Source organism: Gadus chalcogrammus, chromosome 22 (assembly GCF_026213295.1).
Source record: "Gadus chalcogrammus isolate NIFS_2021 chromosome 22, NIFS_Gcha_1.0, whole genome shotgun sequence".
Taxonomy (NCBI): Eukaryota; Metazoa; Chordata; class Actinopteri; order Gadiformes; family Gadidae; genus Gadus; species Gadus chalcogrammus.
In genome coordinates, this window is record NC_079433.1 from 15,456,546 (window position 1) to 15,471,173 (window position 14,628).

General features: G+C 48.9%; 2 protein-coding genes across 2 annotated transcripts; both read right to left on the reverse strand.

Moving 5' to 3' along the window:
- Nucleotides 1–136: 136 nt before the first annotated feature.
- Nucleotides 137–2,809, reverse strand: agr2 (anterior gradient 2). Its single transcript, XM_056583085.1, has 8 exons — nucleotides 2,739–2,809; nucleotides 2,421–2,555; nucleotides 2,085–2,148; nucleotides 1,953–2,005; nucleotides 1,421–1,497; nucleotides 1,182–1,245; nucleotides 542–625; nucleotides 137–411 (listed from the first exon to the last, which is right to left on the reverse strand). The coding sequence occupies exons 2-8, from the start codon at nucleotides 2,539–2,541 to the stop codon at nucleotides 362–364; spliced, it is 513 nt and encodes a 170-aa protein (XP_056439060.1). The 5' UTR covers nucleotides 2,542–2,555; nucleotides 2,739–2,809; the 3' UTR covers nucleotides 137–361.
- A 2,181-nt stretch (nucleotides 2,810–4,990) lies between these two features.
- On the reverse strand, nucleotides 4,991–13,838 carry ppp1r10 (protein phosphatase 1, regulatory subunit 10). The gene is made up of 17 exons (XM_056583253.1): nucleotides 13,365–13,838; nucleotides 10,549–10,657; nucleotides 10,356–10,442; nucleotides 10,111–10,246; nucleotides 9,948–9,999; nucleotides 9,732–9,821; nucleotides 9,484–9,612; nucleotides 9,287–9,392; nucleotides 9,040–9,143; nucleotides 8,804–8,946; nucleotides 8,532–8,691; nucleotides 8,307–8,450; nucleotides 7,853–8,099; nucleotides 7,452–7,740; nucleotides 7,225–7,360; nucleotides 6,753–7,103; nucleotides 4,991–6,533 (listed from the first exon to the last, which is right to left on the reverse strand). Exons 2-17 carry the CDS (start codon nucleotides 10,653–10,655, stop codon nucleotides 6,373–6,375), a joined length of 2,442 nt encoding a protein of 813 aa, XP_056439228.1. The 5' UTR covers nucleotides 10,656–10,657; nucleotides 13,365–13,838; the 3' UTR covers nucleotides 4,991–6,372.
- Between the last annotated feature and the right edge of the window lie 790 nt (nucleotides 13,839–14,628).

Sequence of the window (14,628 nt, forward strand, 5' to 3'; positions counted from 1 at the left end):
CCCTCGTTGACCTGTGACCCCGCCCCTCCAGAAGGTTTAACACAGCTGTGACTTCAGTCCCACTCCCTCAGCCCCTTGGTAATGAGACCTTGAGCCGTTTAAAAGGTGGCGCCGGAAACAGAGGCGAAGAGAAAAATAGTTTGAAACACTTTTGTTTATTAAAAATACATGGTTGTAGGCCACAGCACAGACATTCTTTGGACAACATATACTTATGAGTTATTGAGCAGGTCCAATGCAGATAACCTTCAAGTGACAGTTAAGGAAAAAAAAAAACAGTGCTTAATTGACCAATGTAAACTCTAGTGACAGCAAGAGGAATGAACACCAAATTATCCTCGCTGGATCAATTTGTCACATCCTATAATTCGGTCTTGAGCAGCTTCTTGGCCTTGGCCATGCTTTCCAATACTGGGGAAGGAAAGTGCACAATTTAAATACAGTTTAAAATCATCATCAAACATGGGTCAACATTGTCATTGAATGAACAGTTGAATAGTGTGCATGGTCATCATATCGGGCTGTGAAGCCCTGTACTTACAGATCTTCATGTCGACAGGCTCGTAGGCATACATGCGGTTGGAGTAGCGACCAGTGATGTCAGCCCTCACGGTCATGGAGGGATCTGGGTGGGAGAGACAGAGGGAGAGGGAGGGTGAGACACGGAGGTGGGGGACAGAGGGAGAGGGAGGGTGAGACACGGAGGTGGTAGACAGAGGGAGAGGGAGGGTGAGACACGGAGGTGGGGGACAGAGGGAGAGGGAGGGTGAGACACGGAGGTGGTAGACAGAGGGAGAGGGAGGGTGAGACAGGGAGGTGGTAGACAGAGGGAGAGGGAGGGTGAGACACGGAGGTGGTAGACAGAGGGAGAGGGAGGGTGACACACGGAGGTGGGGGACAGAGGGAGAGGGAGGGTGAGACACGGAGGTGGGGGACAGAGGGAGAGGGAGGGTGAGACACGGAGGTGGTAGACAGAGGGAGAGGGAGGGTGAGACACGGAGGTGGTAGACAGAGGGAGAGGGAGGGTGAGACACGGAGGTGGGGGACAGAGGGAGAGGGAGGGTGAGACACGGAGGTGGTAGACAGAGGGAGAGGGAGGGTGAGACACGGAGGTGGTAGACAGAGGGAGAGGGAGGGTGAGACACGGAGGTGGTAGACAGAGGGAGAGGGAGATATCTTACCGACGAACAGGAACCTTGGGACATACTGTCCGTCAGGGGAGAGATGTTTGTCCGTGGTTTCATACTGTCGGGTAAAGAGAGAGAGGGTGTGGCTATTATTCATGCTGTAAGTGAGTGACTTTCAATATTAAAGCTACAAAGCTCATGTGCTTTACTCCCAAACTATGAATCAATCTTAGGAGATTCTTGATACGCTCACTGTCAATCGGTACAAGTCAATTTTAAATGATGGGACATACCATAAGATTCAGGACAATAAAGTCCTCATCCAAGATTTTCTGCACTTCCTTGTCATCTGCGAAAGCCTTCTTCATCACTAGAAACACAGGTAAACAAAAGATTGCATGACTTCAACTCAGCGTCTCATTAGTATGTTAATCAGAGCAGGATATCCTGCTACTACACATCCTGCTATTACACATCAGCAAACAATGCACGCGCACACACACACACACACACACACACACACACACACACACACACACACACACACACACACACACACACACACACACACACACCCACAACACACACACACACACACACACACACGCACTCACACATTCACATGCACATATACACACACACACACACACAAACTCTCTCTCTTTCTCCCTGTCGTTTGCTCAGTTTTCTATTGTTTAAATGGTTTTAAACCAAGCATTCGAATATCTTTAACATCTCTCTCAAGCACACCAACACTTGACATGTTTAAACAAGAACTAGACTTAACATTACACTTAACCACTAACACGCTACTGAGGGACTCACGGGCGCTGTGGGGGCAGTCCTCCAGGTGGAAGATGACCAGCAGAGGCTTGTTCCTGAGGACAGATACATATGCTTTAGACACATGCATGGCCCTGTAGGGGAGCGGGTTTAAAGGGCCCGGTTGGGACTCACCTCCACCTGGACCAGTACAGCGCCTCCTCATAGGTCTGGGCCCAGATCAGCTGATCACCCCATCCTGTGGCACACACACACACACACACACACACGCACGCACACATGCACACACACACACACACACACACACACACACACACACACACACACACACGCATGCACACACGCACGCACACACACATACACAGACACACAGAGAGACACAATCACAAAACACACACACACACACAGAGGAAACATTTCAGATCAATATCAATATCAAGACCAGAGCCAGATCCAAAAAGGGGTACAACCAGTGTGTGTGAGTAATATGAGCCGAGGAGCGGAACAAACCTCTGGAGAGCGTCTGAGGAATCCTCTTGCCCCTTTTGGGGATGTTTTTCTGCTCTGGCTTCCCCTGGGTGGAGCACACTGCCACCAGCACCAGCAGCACCAACAGGATGGCTTTAGTCATCGTTGCTCCACTTGCTGCAAGACAAGGAAAAGCACAGAAGGCTTTAGGTTGCTTCTTTTAAGGTAACTTCAACAAACTGAACAATCCTCAAACCCCACTGGAGGTGAGGGGATGACTGTCCGGACCCCCGGAGACCCGAGGCACGCGTACATCCTGTCACCCGAAGGGGGTAGGGTTAGCAGCTACGGCAGTCTTACCTGTTTCTTGATAGTTTGACTTCGCGTTGTTGCCTTGACGACGGTGGGTGGTGGACCTGCTGTGTCTCTCCCCTCTCACCTGCAGCGCATTTATACACCGCCTTCGCCTGCTAGCCCCGCCTTCAGCCTCACCCACCCCACCCCAGCACAACGCTCTACCTGTTCCAGACTTCCAGCCCACCACGTCCACCTCCACCCCCACCACCACCACACCTCCACCACCACCGACACTAGGTTAATGGACGAATGACATGATGTCTTATTCTTTGAGATCATATCAGTTAAAAAATGTCTCTTTCTTTTATGTTTCTTCACATTTGGTTTAACGGTGAACTTTTATTGAAGAGAGAAAGGGACAACTTTCTCCTTCAGCACATTACTTGTGGTGTCGTGTGTGAGGACTTCTTGGGTGTTGGGATGTTTGGCCGTGTGCCAAGGACAGCTCAGCATTGGCGTAAGGTGCGGTGATGATCAGAACGATGATTCTACTCTTCACCATTGGCTCCTTAGTCCTGATCAATGGGTTCATTGATTTTTGCATTCACACAAAGAGGTTGATTGAATAGAATAAAAAGGGACTTATGTTACGTCATAGTTTGAAAATCATTTATTTTGATTATATCGGGAAAATAGGAACAATCAGCCAGCTTTATGATGCATGATGTTCATATCTCAAAATATAAGACGTACAACTTGAGGAGAACTGATGCAGGTAGACTGGGTGAGTCGAAAATAAAAGTTTCATATTTTATTCCTGAGCATCGTGAGGGGATGGCTCAGGACACACACACACACACACACACACACACACACACACACACACACACACACACACACACACACACACACACACACACACACACACACACACACACACACACACACACACACACACACGCACAGATACACACTCACACACAGAAACACACAGAAACACGCACACGCACACACAGGTAATACGACCCGTTCTCCATCAATGGAAGCCTTGTTGGGGCTCTCTCGCCCAGGGAGGTGAACGTGAAAGAATCAACCCGTTAGCATAGCAGCCCTCATTGAAACAGGAACATGACGGTTAGCGTCTGCTAAAGACCCTCAATGTAAATGTCATTGAAACTCAGATATCTAAATGTGTCCATCCTGCACGATCATGAACCTCAAGGGTAAGAACTACACATAACTACACAATGTAAAGGGTTAGGGTCAGAGCTACACATAACTACACAATGTAAAGGGTTAGGGTCAGAGCTACACATAACTACACAATGTAAAGGGTTAGGGTCAGAGCTACACAATGTAAAGGGTTAGGGTCAGAACTACACACAACTACACAACGTAAAGGGTTAGTGTCAGAACTACACATACTGTAACTACACAATGTAAAGGGTTAGGGTTACAACTACACATCGTAAAGGGTTAGGGTTAGGGTTGGAACTACAAATAAATACACAACTCAAAGGGTTCAGCATACTCATCCTCCAATGTGACATTAACATATAATAATAATAATAATACATTTAATTTAGAGGCGCCTTTCAAGACACCCAAGATCACCTAATCATATATGTTGATTTCTATGGGGTATCTACATTTAAAGACATCAATAAGCACCTACTCACTCACACCAAACTTGATATTTGCACAGCAGCTCTATTGTAAAAAAGCTGGTTTATAAGTAGTTTAGCTAGTAGAAGAACAGCCATATTCTTCTACATTATGTATGTATAGAATAGATATTAAGGATTTTTTTCTTTCTGGTTGAATAGGTAACATTTTCATAATGTAAATTTAGTAATCATGTTACTAATTATACACAAATCCGTCTTAATTTACTAACAGTAACTGAAACTTTAATAATCTTTTCACCAAATGTGACATCTGAATAAAGCATATGCACTATTTCAGCACATTATGCTGAGGAATGCCTGGGACGTTACCAGTCGAAGGGGTCTGGCCCCGCAGAGCATGCCCTCCCAGTGGGAACCCTGAGGACCCAGCAGTGCTGAGGTGTCCTTAACCCACTCTTCCTTTGTTCCAACAGCCGGTCAATATTTGACTAGGAGGGTCGGTGTGTAAAGGCCACTCCTATAACCACTCGTTTCGTTTGCCTTCTGCTAACCCCGCCCTGATAACACGGATCTGACGCAGGCAAACACGGGAGCACAAACTAAAAGTGAGAGCACGTAAGGAAGCCTGATACAATAGTGGATTGATTCCGACTCGTCTAAGGATGACGATGCCTTGCCATCGCCATGACGATCACAGACAGGATGACACGCTCAGCGTGACATGGCACAGCAATGAATGGAACCGAAAGGTTATCGTTTAAATTTTACTTTGAGACATTTATTAGATACATTTGTGTACAAAACATACTCGTACTTATGTGTGTCGGATGTGCACCTATTTACAAACAAAAATATTAACATTTCATAAACCCCCAAAAAAAAGTTTGCCCCTCTTATATAAGAGGCCTCATTATTATTAGCACTGCATCGAAATAAAATCTGGGTTTGGTGCCACAGAAAAAAGAAAAAAAAAACATTTGCACAGTCCCACAAGAGACACGAAGGCCATTGTTTTCACAGAAAACACGATATACCTGACACAAACAGCAGTTGATCAGTCTTTGACAAGTCGTTTTAACACTGACGATGCGTTTCTCCGCCATGTTGACCCACGTGGAGAAGCAGCAACACGACCCGGGGACCAGAGACAGGGAGAGCAGGGAGTTTCTGCAGGAGCATGCTCAGAAACCTTGGTGTTGCATTTCTCTTATTGTTGGGGTAACCAAACGGCTTACAGTTGATAGCACAACAAAGGCCAATAGTATCTGTTCATAGAGCGACTTCCCAGCTCTGATGTGGAGTTCAGAGCTCCAGGAAGGTGGACTAGATGGGTTAATACACGTCCCCTTCATGGTGTGGTTCATGGGAGTCTGGATTGTAATAGTGATTTGATAAAACGTCAAGAGAACAGGATTGCTCGGGGAAGACTGGAGCTTCTGTTGGGCCCTCTGAGTGGGAAGTGCTTCCTCTAGTCATCTCACCACATACTCATCACAACGCTATGGGCGGGCCGCACAGGGCCCCCAATAATCCTGTCCTACCGTCTACTTTGGGGCAGCCAAAAGAATACCAATACTTGCAAACATGTGGACACAACTGTGGACATCAACGTGTTCCTCACCCCAGACACGATTTGACTGTTGGTGGAGGAGCTCAACGGACCCTGAGAGGTGTGGGCCTTTAGCCAGTAGGACCCAGTCCTCTCATGGTAGTGGTGTGTGTTCAGCGGGGAATGAAAGGCGAGCGGAGCGCAGCTCAACCTGGGGTCGCTGCTGGCTCCAGAAGTGGTTAAGGAGGGGGGGGGGTTTCAGTCGTGTGATTTTAGCACTTTGAAAAAAGGGGTTTACACTTTAAAACAAACAAAACAAACGAATGAGCAGGTCCATAAGTTAAAGTCATCATTGGATGGAGAGCCGGGGCGGGCGGAGACCAGTGTCAGGGTGCCCAGAGGGGGGGGAGGGGTTGTCGGAGGACCTCCCTCCGTCTCCCGGGGTCTCAGCCTCCCGCAGCGGCAAGTCTGGGCTGACAAAGTCTGGGCGCCGGGGGCGAGGCGCCAGGGGCGCGGCCCCTCAGTGTCCGTGCTGGGGGTGGGGGGGGTGCTGGTTGTGGGCGGGGTGGTTGGGGGGGAGGGGCGGCCCGTTCACCCCCGGATGGTAGAAGGCACAGTTGCTCTCGTAGCGGCAGTTTCCCTTCATCATGAAGTGGCGACACACCGGCCTCTTGGACATGTCTGAGGAGAGAAGGACGGACGCGTGTTACAGGAGGAGGGCGGAGGACCCCGCTAGAGGAGACCGCCAACCAGCGCCCCTACGAGGTCACCTAGCAGGGATTCACTCAGCATCGTTATGGGTCAAGTGACGCAATTATGATGGTAACCCTAGTGCATGATCTTAGAGTGTGTGTGTGTGTGTGTGTGTGTGTGTGTGTGTGTGTGTGTGTGTGTGCCCACCGTTCATGTTGTTGTGTCCGCCGCGGGGCCCCCCACGGGACCCCCGGCCCCTGAAGGGACCGGGCTCGCCTCCCCTGCCGCGCCCTCCGCGGTGGAAGTGGCCCCCGCGGGGCGGCCCGCCCCTCATGGAGTCGTCGCCCCAGTAGTTGCCCCCGTTGTCGCCGTGGCCCTGGCCCGGCGGCGGCCCCATCATGCGGGGGCCGGCGTTGAAGGGGGGGCCGTGGTTGTGGGGGGGCGGGGGGTGCGGGAAGCGGGGCGCCCCGGGGGGCTGGTTGGGGGGATAGCCGTTCATGGGCATCTGCATGTTGTTCATGTTGTTCATGGGGCCGTGGCCCAGCAGCCCCGGGTTCACTGCAGGGAGGAACACGCTCTGTTAGGACACGGCGCTACAGACACCAGGGTTCAGGGTCGGTCGGGCTGAGATGGGGTGTGCTGCCGGAGGAGGAGGGGGGGGGGGGGGGTGGGTGCTTACCTGGCGGGGGTCCGTTCTGGTTCTGGTTCTGGTTCTGGTTCTGGCTCTGCTGCAGGGAGCCCAGCAGCTGCTTGATTTTGTCCGAGAAGTCGGGCTGTTTGATGAGGTCCTCCGTGGACTGGTTCCCCTGCGCCCCCTAGTGGCAGAAGACACACCGTGCGGTCAGACCCCTGGCTGGACACTGGGCGGTGCCGTGACCAGCGGGCCGGGCTGGCTCTCCCTCTTACCATGATGGAGGAGAGCAGCTCCTGGACGTTGACGCTGGGGGCCGCCGGGTTGCCGGGGGCCTGCGGGGGCCCGCTGCCCCCCAGGTTGCCCATGAGGTTGGCCAGCACCGGGGGCAGCTTGGAGCCCTCCCCCAGGCCCAGGCCCAGGACGGCAGCGTGCTGCGGCGTGGTGTCCATGGGCTCCATGTAGCCGTCCTCCGGCATGCTGGAGTCCTCGTCCAGCGGGATGACGCGTGCCGGCATGGGCTCGTACGGCTCGGGGTCTGGCTCGTGAGGGCTGTCCGGTACGCTGGAGGGGAAGGAAGGGACGCCATGGTTACAAGTCTGAACGCTGCGGTCCTCTGGTCACTGGAATGAACTCCGGACCACGCCGAAGGCCCCGGGGGTGCGGCGATCCTCACCTCTCCTTGCTGAGGAAGATCTCCTGCAGGATGCCCATCTCGCGGTCCCTCTGCGTGAGCTTCTCCGTGCTGCCGGAGCCCGAGTGCACCAGGCTCCCGGTGAGCGTGAAGGGCCGGGGGGGCGTCCAGGGGACCCGCTCCTCCATGGCGTCGTGGGACAGCCGGCGGGACATCTCGTAGGTCTGACGGTCCATCATCATCTCCCGCTTGGCTGCCTCGCCGAAGTCCTTGATCTTGTTCACGTTGACTATGAGAGGGGAGGGGGAGAGAGAGTTCATAGACGTTAATCAGGCTGCTCTCCCCTGATTGGTTCACCAGTCAATCACGCTCATTGGGTTGTCATTCAAGTCTTTCGTACAGTGCAATACTTATGCTGCAAGCAGTAGTAAAGTGTATGTTTAGGTGCACGGCATGTTGAGTTTCCCACCTGTGGTGGTCATATGGATTTGCCCACCTCTCTCCGTTTCGTCCAGGTCAAAGTAGAAGTACTCTTTGAGCTGCTCCTCCTCGGCCCAGCGGACGCTCTTCTTCTTCTTGCCCTTCTTGGTCAGCGTCTCCTCCTCGCGCCGCGGCTCCGCCAGCGCGTTCGGCTTCTCTGCTGAAAGCACGTTTGAGAGCTTAGGAAGCGGTTCCAGGCGGACAGAGGGGCCACTGGAAGACGGTGAGGCCAGGGACCTACCGGTGTCAGAGGCCTCGGGGTCGTCGGCGGGCACGGGGGTCCCGGGGGGCTCCATGTCCTGGCTGTCCTCGCTGGGGGCGGGGCACGACGACGCCCCCTCTGGGGACGAGGGCTTGGCCGTCAGGCCCTGGTAGTTGGCCGGCTTGTCGAAGGGGTTTGGCTGGAGGAGGGAGGAGGGGAACGGGGGTCATGTTTGAGACCAGACTGATTTTGTATCGAATCGATCCAAGAAATGCCCTGAAGTGAAGTGAGCAGAGGGAGCCGACTGGTACCTTGTTGGAGGTCGGGGACACGGCTTTGGCACTGGGACTGGTACCGGCCCCGCCGGCGGGAGAGCCCATCTTCTTCTTCTTAATCTTGACGCCAGGCACAGGCGCAGAGTTCAAGGCATCCAGAAAACCGGTACACTCCATAGCTGCAGGGGAGAGGAGAGAGCCAACAGTTACTCCCTGATCCGCCACCTCCATTAGCAAATGCAAACAGAGGGTTGTGCGTGTGTTTGACCTACGTTGAGCGGGAATGATCTTCACTTTGATCTCTTTGGCTGAGTTGGAGGGCGTGTTCAGGGGTTTGTATTTCTTCTCCACCGGCGGGGGATCTAAAGGCCCGTTGCTATGGGAAACACAGGACACAAAGATCAGACTTGCAGCCACTAGGGGGCAACATACAAATGCATCTCTTGTTTGGTGAACTCGAGCAAAGTCCACAAGAGGGCGCGTGGCCGGCTGAGTGAGAAACTGAGCAGGACTTTGTACCTGGGCCTCTTGAGAACAGCAGGCTTGATGTTGTACTTGTCTCCCAGTTGAGGGGCGGCGGGAGTCTTTTTAACCAGGGCAGGGCTGGCCACTTCTATCTCCAGGCCTGTGAACAATGCAAGCAGAGGGAGGCGTTTAGAAGGAGCAGTTTAAAGCAGGGCGAGGGTGTCCTCCTAGGTCTGGGACCCAGTGCCTACCTATGGAGCGGATCTTGGCGTGGCTGGGCGCGTGGGCCTTGGGCTTCTCTTTCTTCTTCTCCTCCTCCACTGCCGCCGCCTTCTCCTTCATTTCTCGCATGGGCATTTTGCCCTCCTTCTTCTTCTTATCTGCGGCACCAACACAAGGGGAGAGAGCGTTAGAGTAGTGTCACGGCGCCAGAGAATCAGAGCACCGGGGAGTCCCGGCGCTACGGGACGCGGTCGCGTGAGGAGGGGCGCGCCTGTACCTGCTGGCGACGTCCCACTGTTGGGGACACTCTGTGACCGGATGATGGCCATCCAGCCCTCCACCAGCACGGTCGCCAGCTTCCGCAGCTCTGAAATTCAAATAGACTGGATTAAAATTAGGATTATAATTGAAACCTTTGAATGTGTTGGCTGCTACTTGCACAGACAGCCCCGTGTGTCGGGTGCTACGAACAAATGGTCTCAAACAAACTCACCTTCAGTCTCGCCGCTCTTGCTTAACTGCTTCACCAGCTTTGCAGTGTTGTTCTAAGCACAAAAAGATTTGAGTTTAACATTCAAAGTAAACTAAAGGGACACCTTGTAGTGCAGGTTGACCAGTATTTGTGGTTGGGCCTAGTAGGCAGAAGGGACCAGTACCTGTTTGAGGTGGTCTACTTTCAGAGGCAGCTTCTGCAGTGTGAGCAGGATGAGCTGCAGAAGAGGCGTGTTGGTGGTGGTTTTGGAGTAGGTCAGCCAAGCGTTGAGCAATTTATAGCCCCCAACTCGAATAAACCTGAAGAAGTGAGAGAAATCGCATCAAAAAAGTGGCAACATGGTAGGGGTTCGAAGTGAAGGCTGGACATTGTGAAACGACCTACTAAAGTGACTTCAGGGGAGTTTACCTGTTGAGGATGTCGTGGGACTTGGTCTGCAGCAGGATGTTCATGTACATGCAGCGACTGACCATCTTGGTGGAGTTTTTCATCAGGCTGAGGGAAGGAAATGACGCTTTAGCATTGCATTTGTTTGTCCATCTTTGTTAGGTTGAGAACAGACTCACTGGCCTGTGGCCTTCCCTGTCGGGGCGCCACTCACCTGAAAACTTTGGGAACTCCTTCCAAGCTGCGCAGCTCCCCATCTTTCCCCAGGAGCGCTTCAACCCCCTTCAGGATCTCCCGTGGGTCGACAGGGCCAACCGCCATGTCTGAAAACACACACATCGGACAGGTTAGGACACATTAGGAAGATACGTGTGTGTCTACGTTAGCGTTTCTGAAAAGATACCCTTTGAACTGAAAACCATTATTTTTTTGCTTGCCAACCAGCCGGGGAGCTCCATGTTTAAAAGGTGAACCGGAACCCGCGTCAAAGAATCTCACACAAGACACAGACCATCACCTTTATCAATCAAAGGCAATATAGACGTTTCAGGGACAGGGCCTCAACGGATATTCCTCCACCACCCACCACTGTGTGCCCTACCAAATAGTATTTTTCTCAATTCATGTCTTCTAGATGAATGATCTGTTATCCAACCTAACTCACCGAAAATAAACCACACACACACAGGTTGTATTTGCATAAGTCCATTATTGTGATTCTCATCACCAGTGTCCCTCCACACTTGGATATAGAGGGCAACCACCTTGATCTTTTCTGTGTGTGACCGCTCATTTCCAGTTGAGTTCAGCCTCAGCGGTGGCAGTGAAGCAATGGCGCCACCATATTAAAAAGGAAGCTCATATTTTGACATCTCAAACGGTAGGACATTCATTTCTTAAAAGTCTATTCTTTATTTGGAGCCAAGAAACAAGTGTAAACACACAGAAAATAAACATATTTTTCCTAAATATTAGTTTTAAGAATGGCACACATAAATGGTAAACTAGGAAATTGTATAAATATAAATAAGTTCCTATGGTAGGCCTATATACTCCCAAATGTTCAAAAAGAATATCTAATAAATAATGCAAGTGCCATCTTAGACTATCCTTTTTGAAAATGTCACGTTGTTCAATTATCATAAAGAGTGATTAAAATAATCCCCAAAAATTATGTTTATTATTAAGCATGCCAACTTGAAACGTTATCTCCTGCTACAATAGCTTTCAGTGTTTATCTCAATCTAGTACCATGTGACTCTGGGCTTAAACAAGGAAGCAGCTTCTCTACTGCCCCCTGCTGCCTGTTCGTGTGAAAACACGTTTGGATGTTTTGAAAGAACCATGTCGGTCCAATTACGCAACACAAACAAAGCAACAACGTACAACCAAAAATGTTTGGCGAATTCCACGTGATCTACATAAATAAGGGAACTTGCCATTTATGCCAGCTCAGACCTCTACTTTTAAGAGGTGAAATGGTAAATAAGAAAATATATTTATGAATTCATATATTTAATGTTGAGAACGTTACTAAAACATTTAAGCCTTATTTCCATGCATGTGCGTTAAAGTGTATATTAGCAGTACTACTACCAAGCCTATCACACATTTCACTAAGGTCATTTTTATTGCCAATTCAATTAAGGAATAGTTTCATAATCATTCACAAATTTGAAGGAAATGTGAATTCCAAATGTCATGTGAGGAATCAGTTTGGTCTTACCCGTGGAACTGTTGTAGTAGATGTATAATAATGTCTGACCTCCAAAACACTGCAAAACTACAAATTTCCTGCAAATGTCACAATTGTTATACATTTAAATTTAAGTCAATTGTTAACATTGCCCAATTTACCATTTAGGCAGTAAAAATGGTTGTGCAAGTTAAGAAAATAATAAGATCAAGGTTTACGACAATGGATATAGTTAGGTATTACAATTTTACTTGCAAAATATTTTATAATACAGATCTACAATATGAATGGACATGAGCAATGTAGAAAAGATTAATAACGTAATCATTAAGAGAAAGGGATGATGGATGAACTAATTAAAACCCTAAAATGAGAAGCGCATTAGGTCTTTAAAAGGCATTGGGTAAAGTAGACATCAGTCATTCAGCTGTTCAGACCGGATCCTAACCAGGCTTTGCCCAATGTGCTCACAAAGGGAGGGAGCTTGTGATCTCTGAGTGATTCACTAGAATCGTCTAAGCCCTGCCCTCTGGTTAACCACTCTGTCGACGCCATCTTCAACCACTGGCTATCCCGAGAACAATGGCACTTCTACCAGATTGAGTTGAGCTGCTGTCAGAGCACGTCGTTGGCTGCCCAACACAGGCTAACTAGAAAAACAAGAACCACAGAGCGGCTCTTCAGGTTGTAAACTCCAACGGCGGCTCCGTGAAAAGCGCTCTTGCCTCTGGTGTCTCTCAAAAGGACGAAAGCGAAACTGATCCAACACATTTGGCCATCCCGCCTGTTAAAGTGGAGGACACTTCTCCGGAGACATCCTCAATCTTTATCCCAGATTGTACACGGTGATACAGACCCTGGCTGCGGAGGGTCGCCTGCCCTAGTATGACACAAGACAAAGCTACGAAGACAAATCCACCATCCTCACACTAATGCAATCTTTATGTATAGACTGCGGGTTCGATCCGGGGAGCAACCCTAGGAAGTTGGCAGGCAAAAAAATCCGACATAAGCGCGAGCATTCCCTGCCTACGGCAATCTTTATGAGTAGATTGCTTATGGTTATTTAACGCAGTGCTCGGCTCCGTTGCTTCCCGTCCGTCTCACACACAAAGAAGCGGAGCGTCTGTTCTCCGTCCACTTTCCTGTGTGAGCTCATACTATAAATATTAGACTGTAAAAATAAATACTATAAATACTTTTGTCAACGGTCCAATTAGTATTTAAATGTTTACGCTTCTGACGGAGCCCGCTAGCACGGGGGCTAGCCTACATTAATGGCTAAATTTCATTAATTAATTTCGGTCAAATTATGCCCTTAAAAGTCAACTTACTATTGGTTATAGATCCTCAGCGTCTCGGGTCTATTATAGTGTACTATAAAGCCACTTATAGCTTATTTCATCAGTTTCATATAGTCAACCATTATGGTTTTATAGCAACTGAAAAACTGCTTATGGGCGGGGTTGTGGTAGCTAAGCTAGCTTTTCCTTCAGGAACAAACTGGAGGCAAAAATAGTAACCAAATGTCCATTACTTGAAGAAAAAATAGGATTTTGAGCACGGTCGTTCAAAGTCCTCGAAGCCCCAAATCTTCGGCAATACAAATTCGGACCTGCAACAGACACAATAAAAAGACACATTTAACTTACGTTTTCTCGCTCCTATGGATGATTTTGTTCATTAAAGGGTTTTGGCAAAACAAGATCTAATTTCATCGAAAACAAACAGTATTTTGTTGAAAATAGCCTCAATGTCTTTGCGACATCACTCACCTCTGACCAAATCCAGGAATGAGCTCGGAAGGGGCGGGCTTGCTTTTTATATCCAGTGACGACTTTGACGTCATATGATGCGGTTGCTCACGGTCTGCGCACGGCGACAAAATGGAGTCTCTAAAAGCACGTTGACATCACGGCCCTGCCAAGGGCATAAGGGCGTAGTGTGTACACTTCGATGAAATTCTAGCTAATCTGACTACATTTGTAATCGAAAGTTTCTTATATTTAATTGATTTTGTCCATCATAACCAATGATATATTAATTTCTAACTTTACTTGGCTAGAAGACTATATTCAACGTCGAAATGGGAATAATAATAATTCCTAAAGATGGCTACCCAGTGGATTTAGGTCAAGTGGTCGTTTTTGCCCCGCCTACAAAATAAGTCGCCATTGAACGCTTAGAGAATAATGGTCGAATTTATTGAGAAAACACTTTTGTGTATCATAAAGTGATACAAATACATCAGAAACGTATTAACTATCCAATTTTATTGAAATACTGTTGAAATAATACATTTATTTAACACCATTTGGCCGGAATTATAAAAGTCGAATAATGCATTGTGAATAATATGCAAATAGTAGTAGTAGTAGTAGTAGTAGCAGTAGTAGTAGTAGTAGTAGTAGTAGTAGTAGTAGTAGTAGTAGTATAATAATAATAAAAATTATAGTATCTACAGTTTCTAAACGTAAACAATTAATTAAAACATAGCGTCAAGTTGTACTTCTCGAGCTTGACACTAGGGAGCAGTATCAGATTTTAGAGACTCGAATCACAAGAAGAGGGAGGAGGTTAAACAAGGACCCGGTGAGA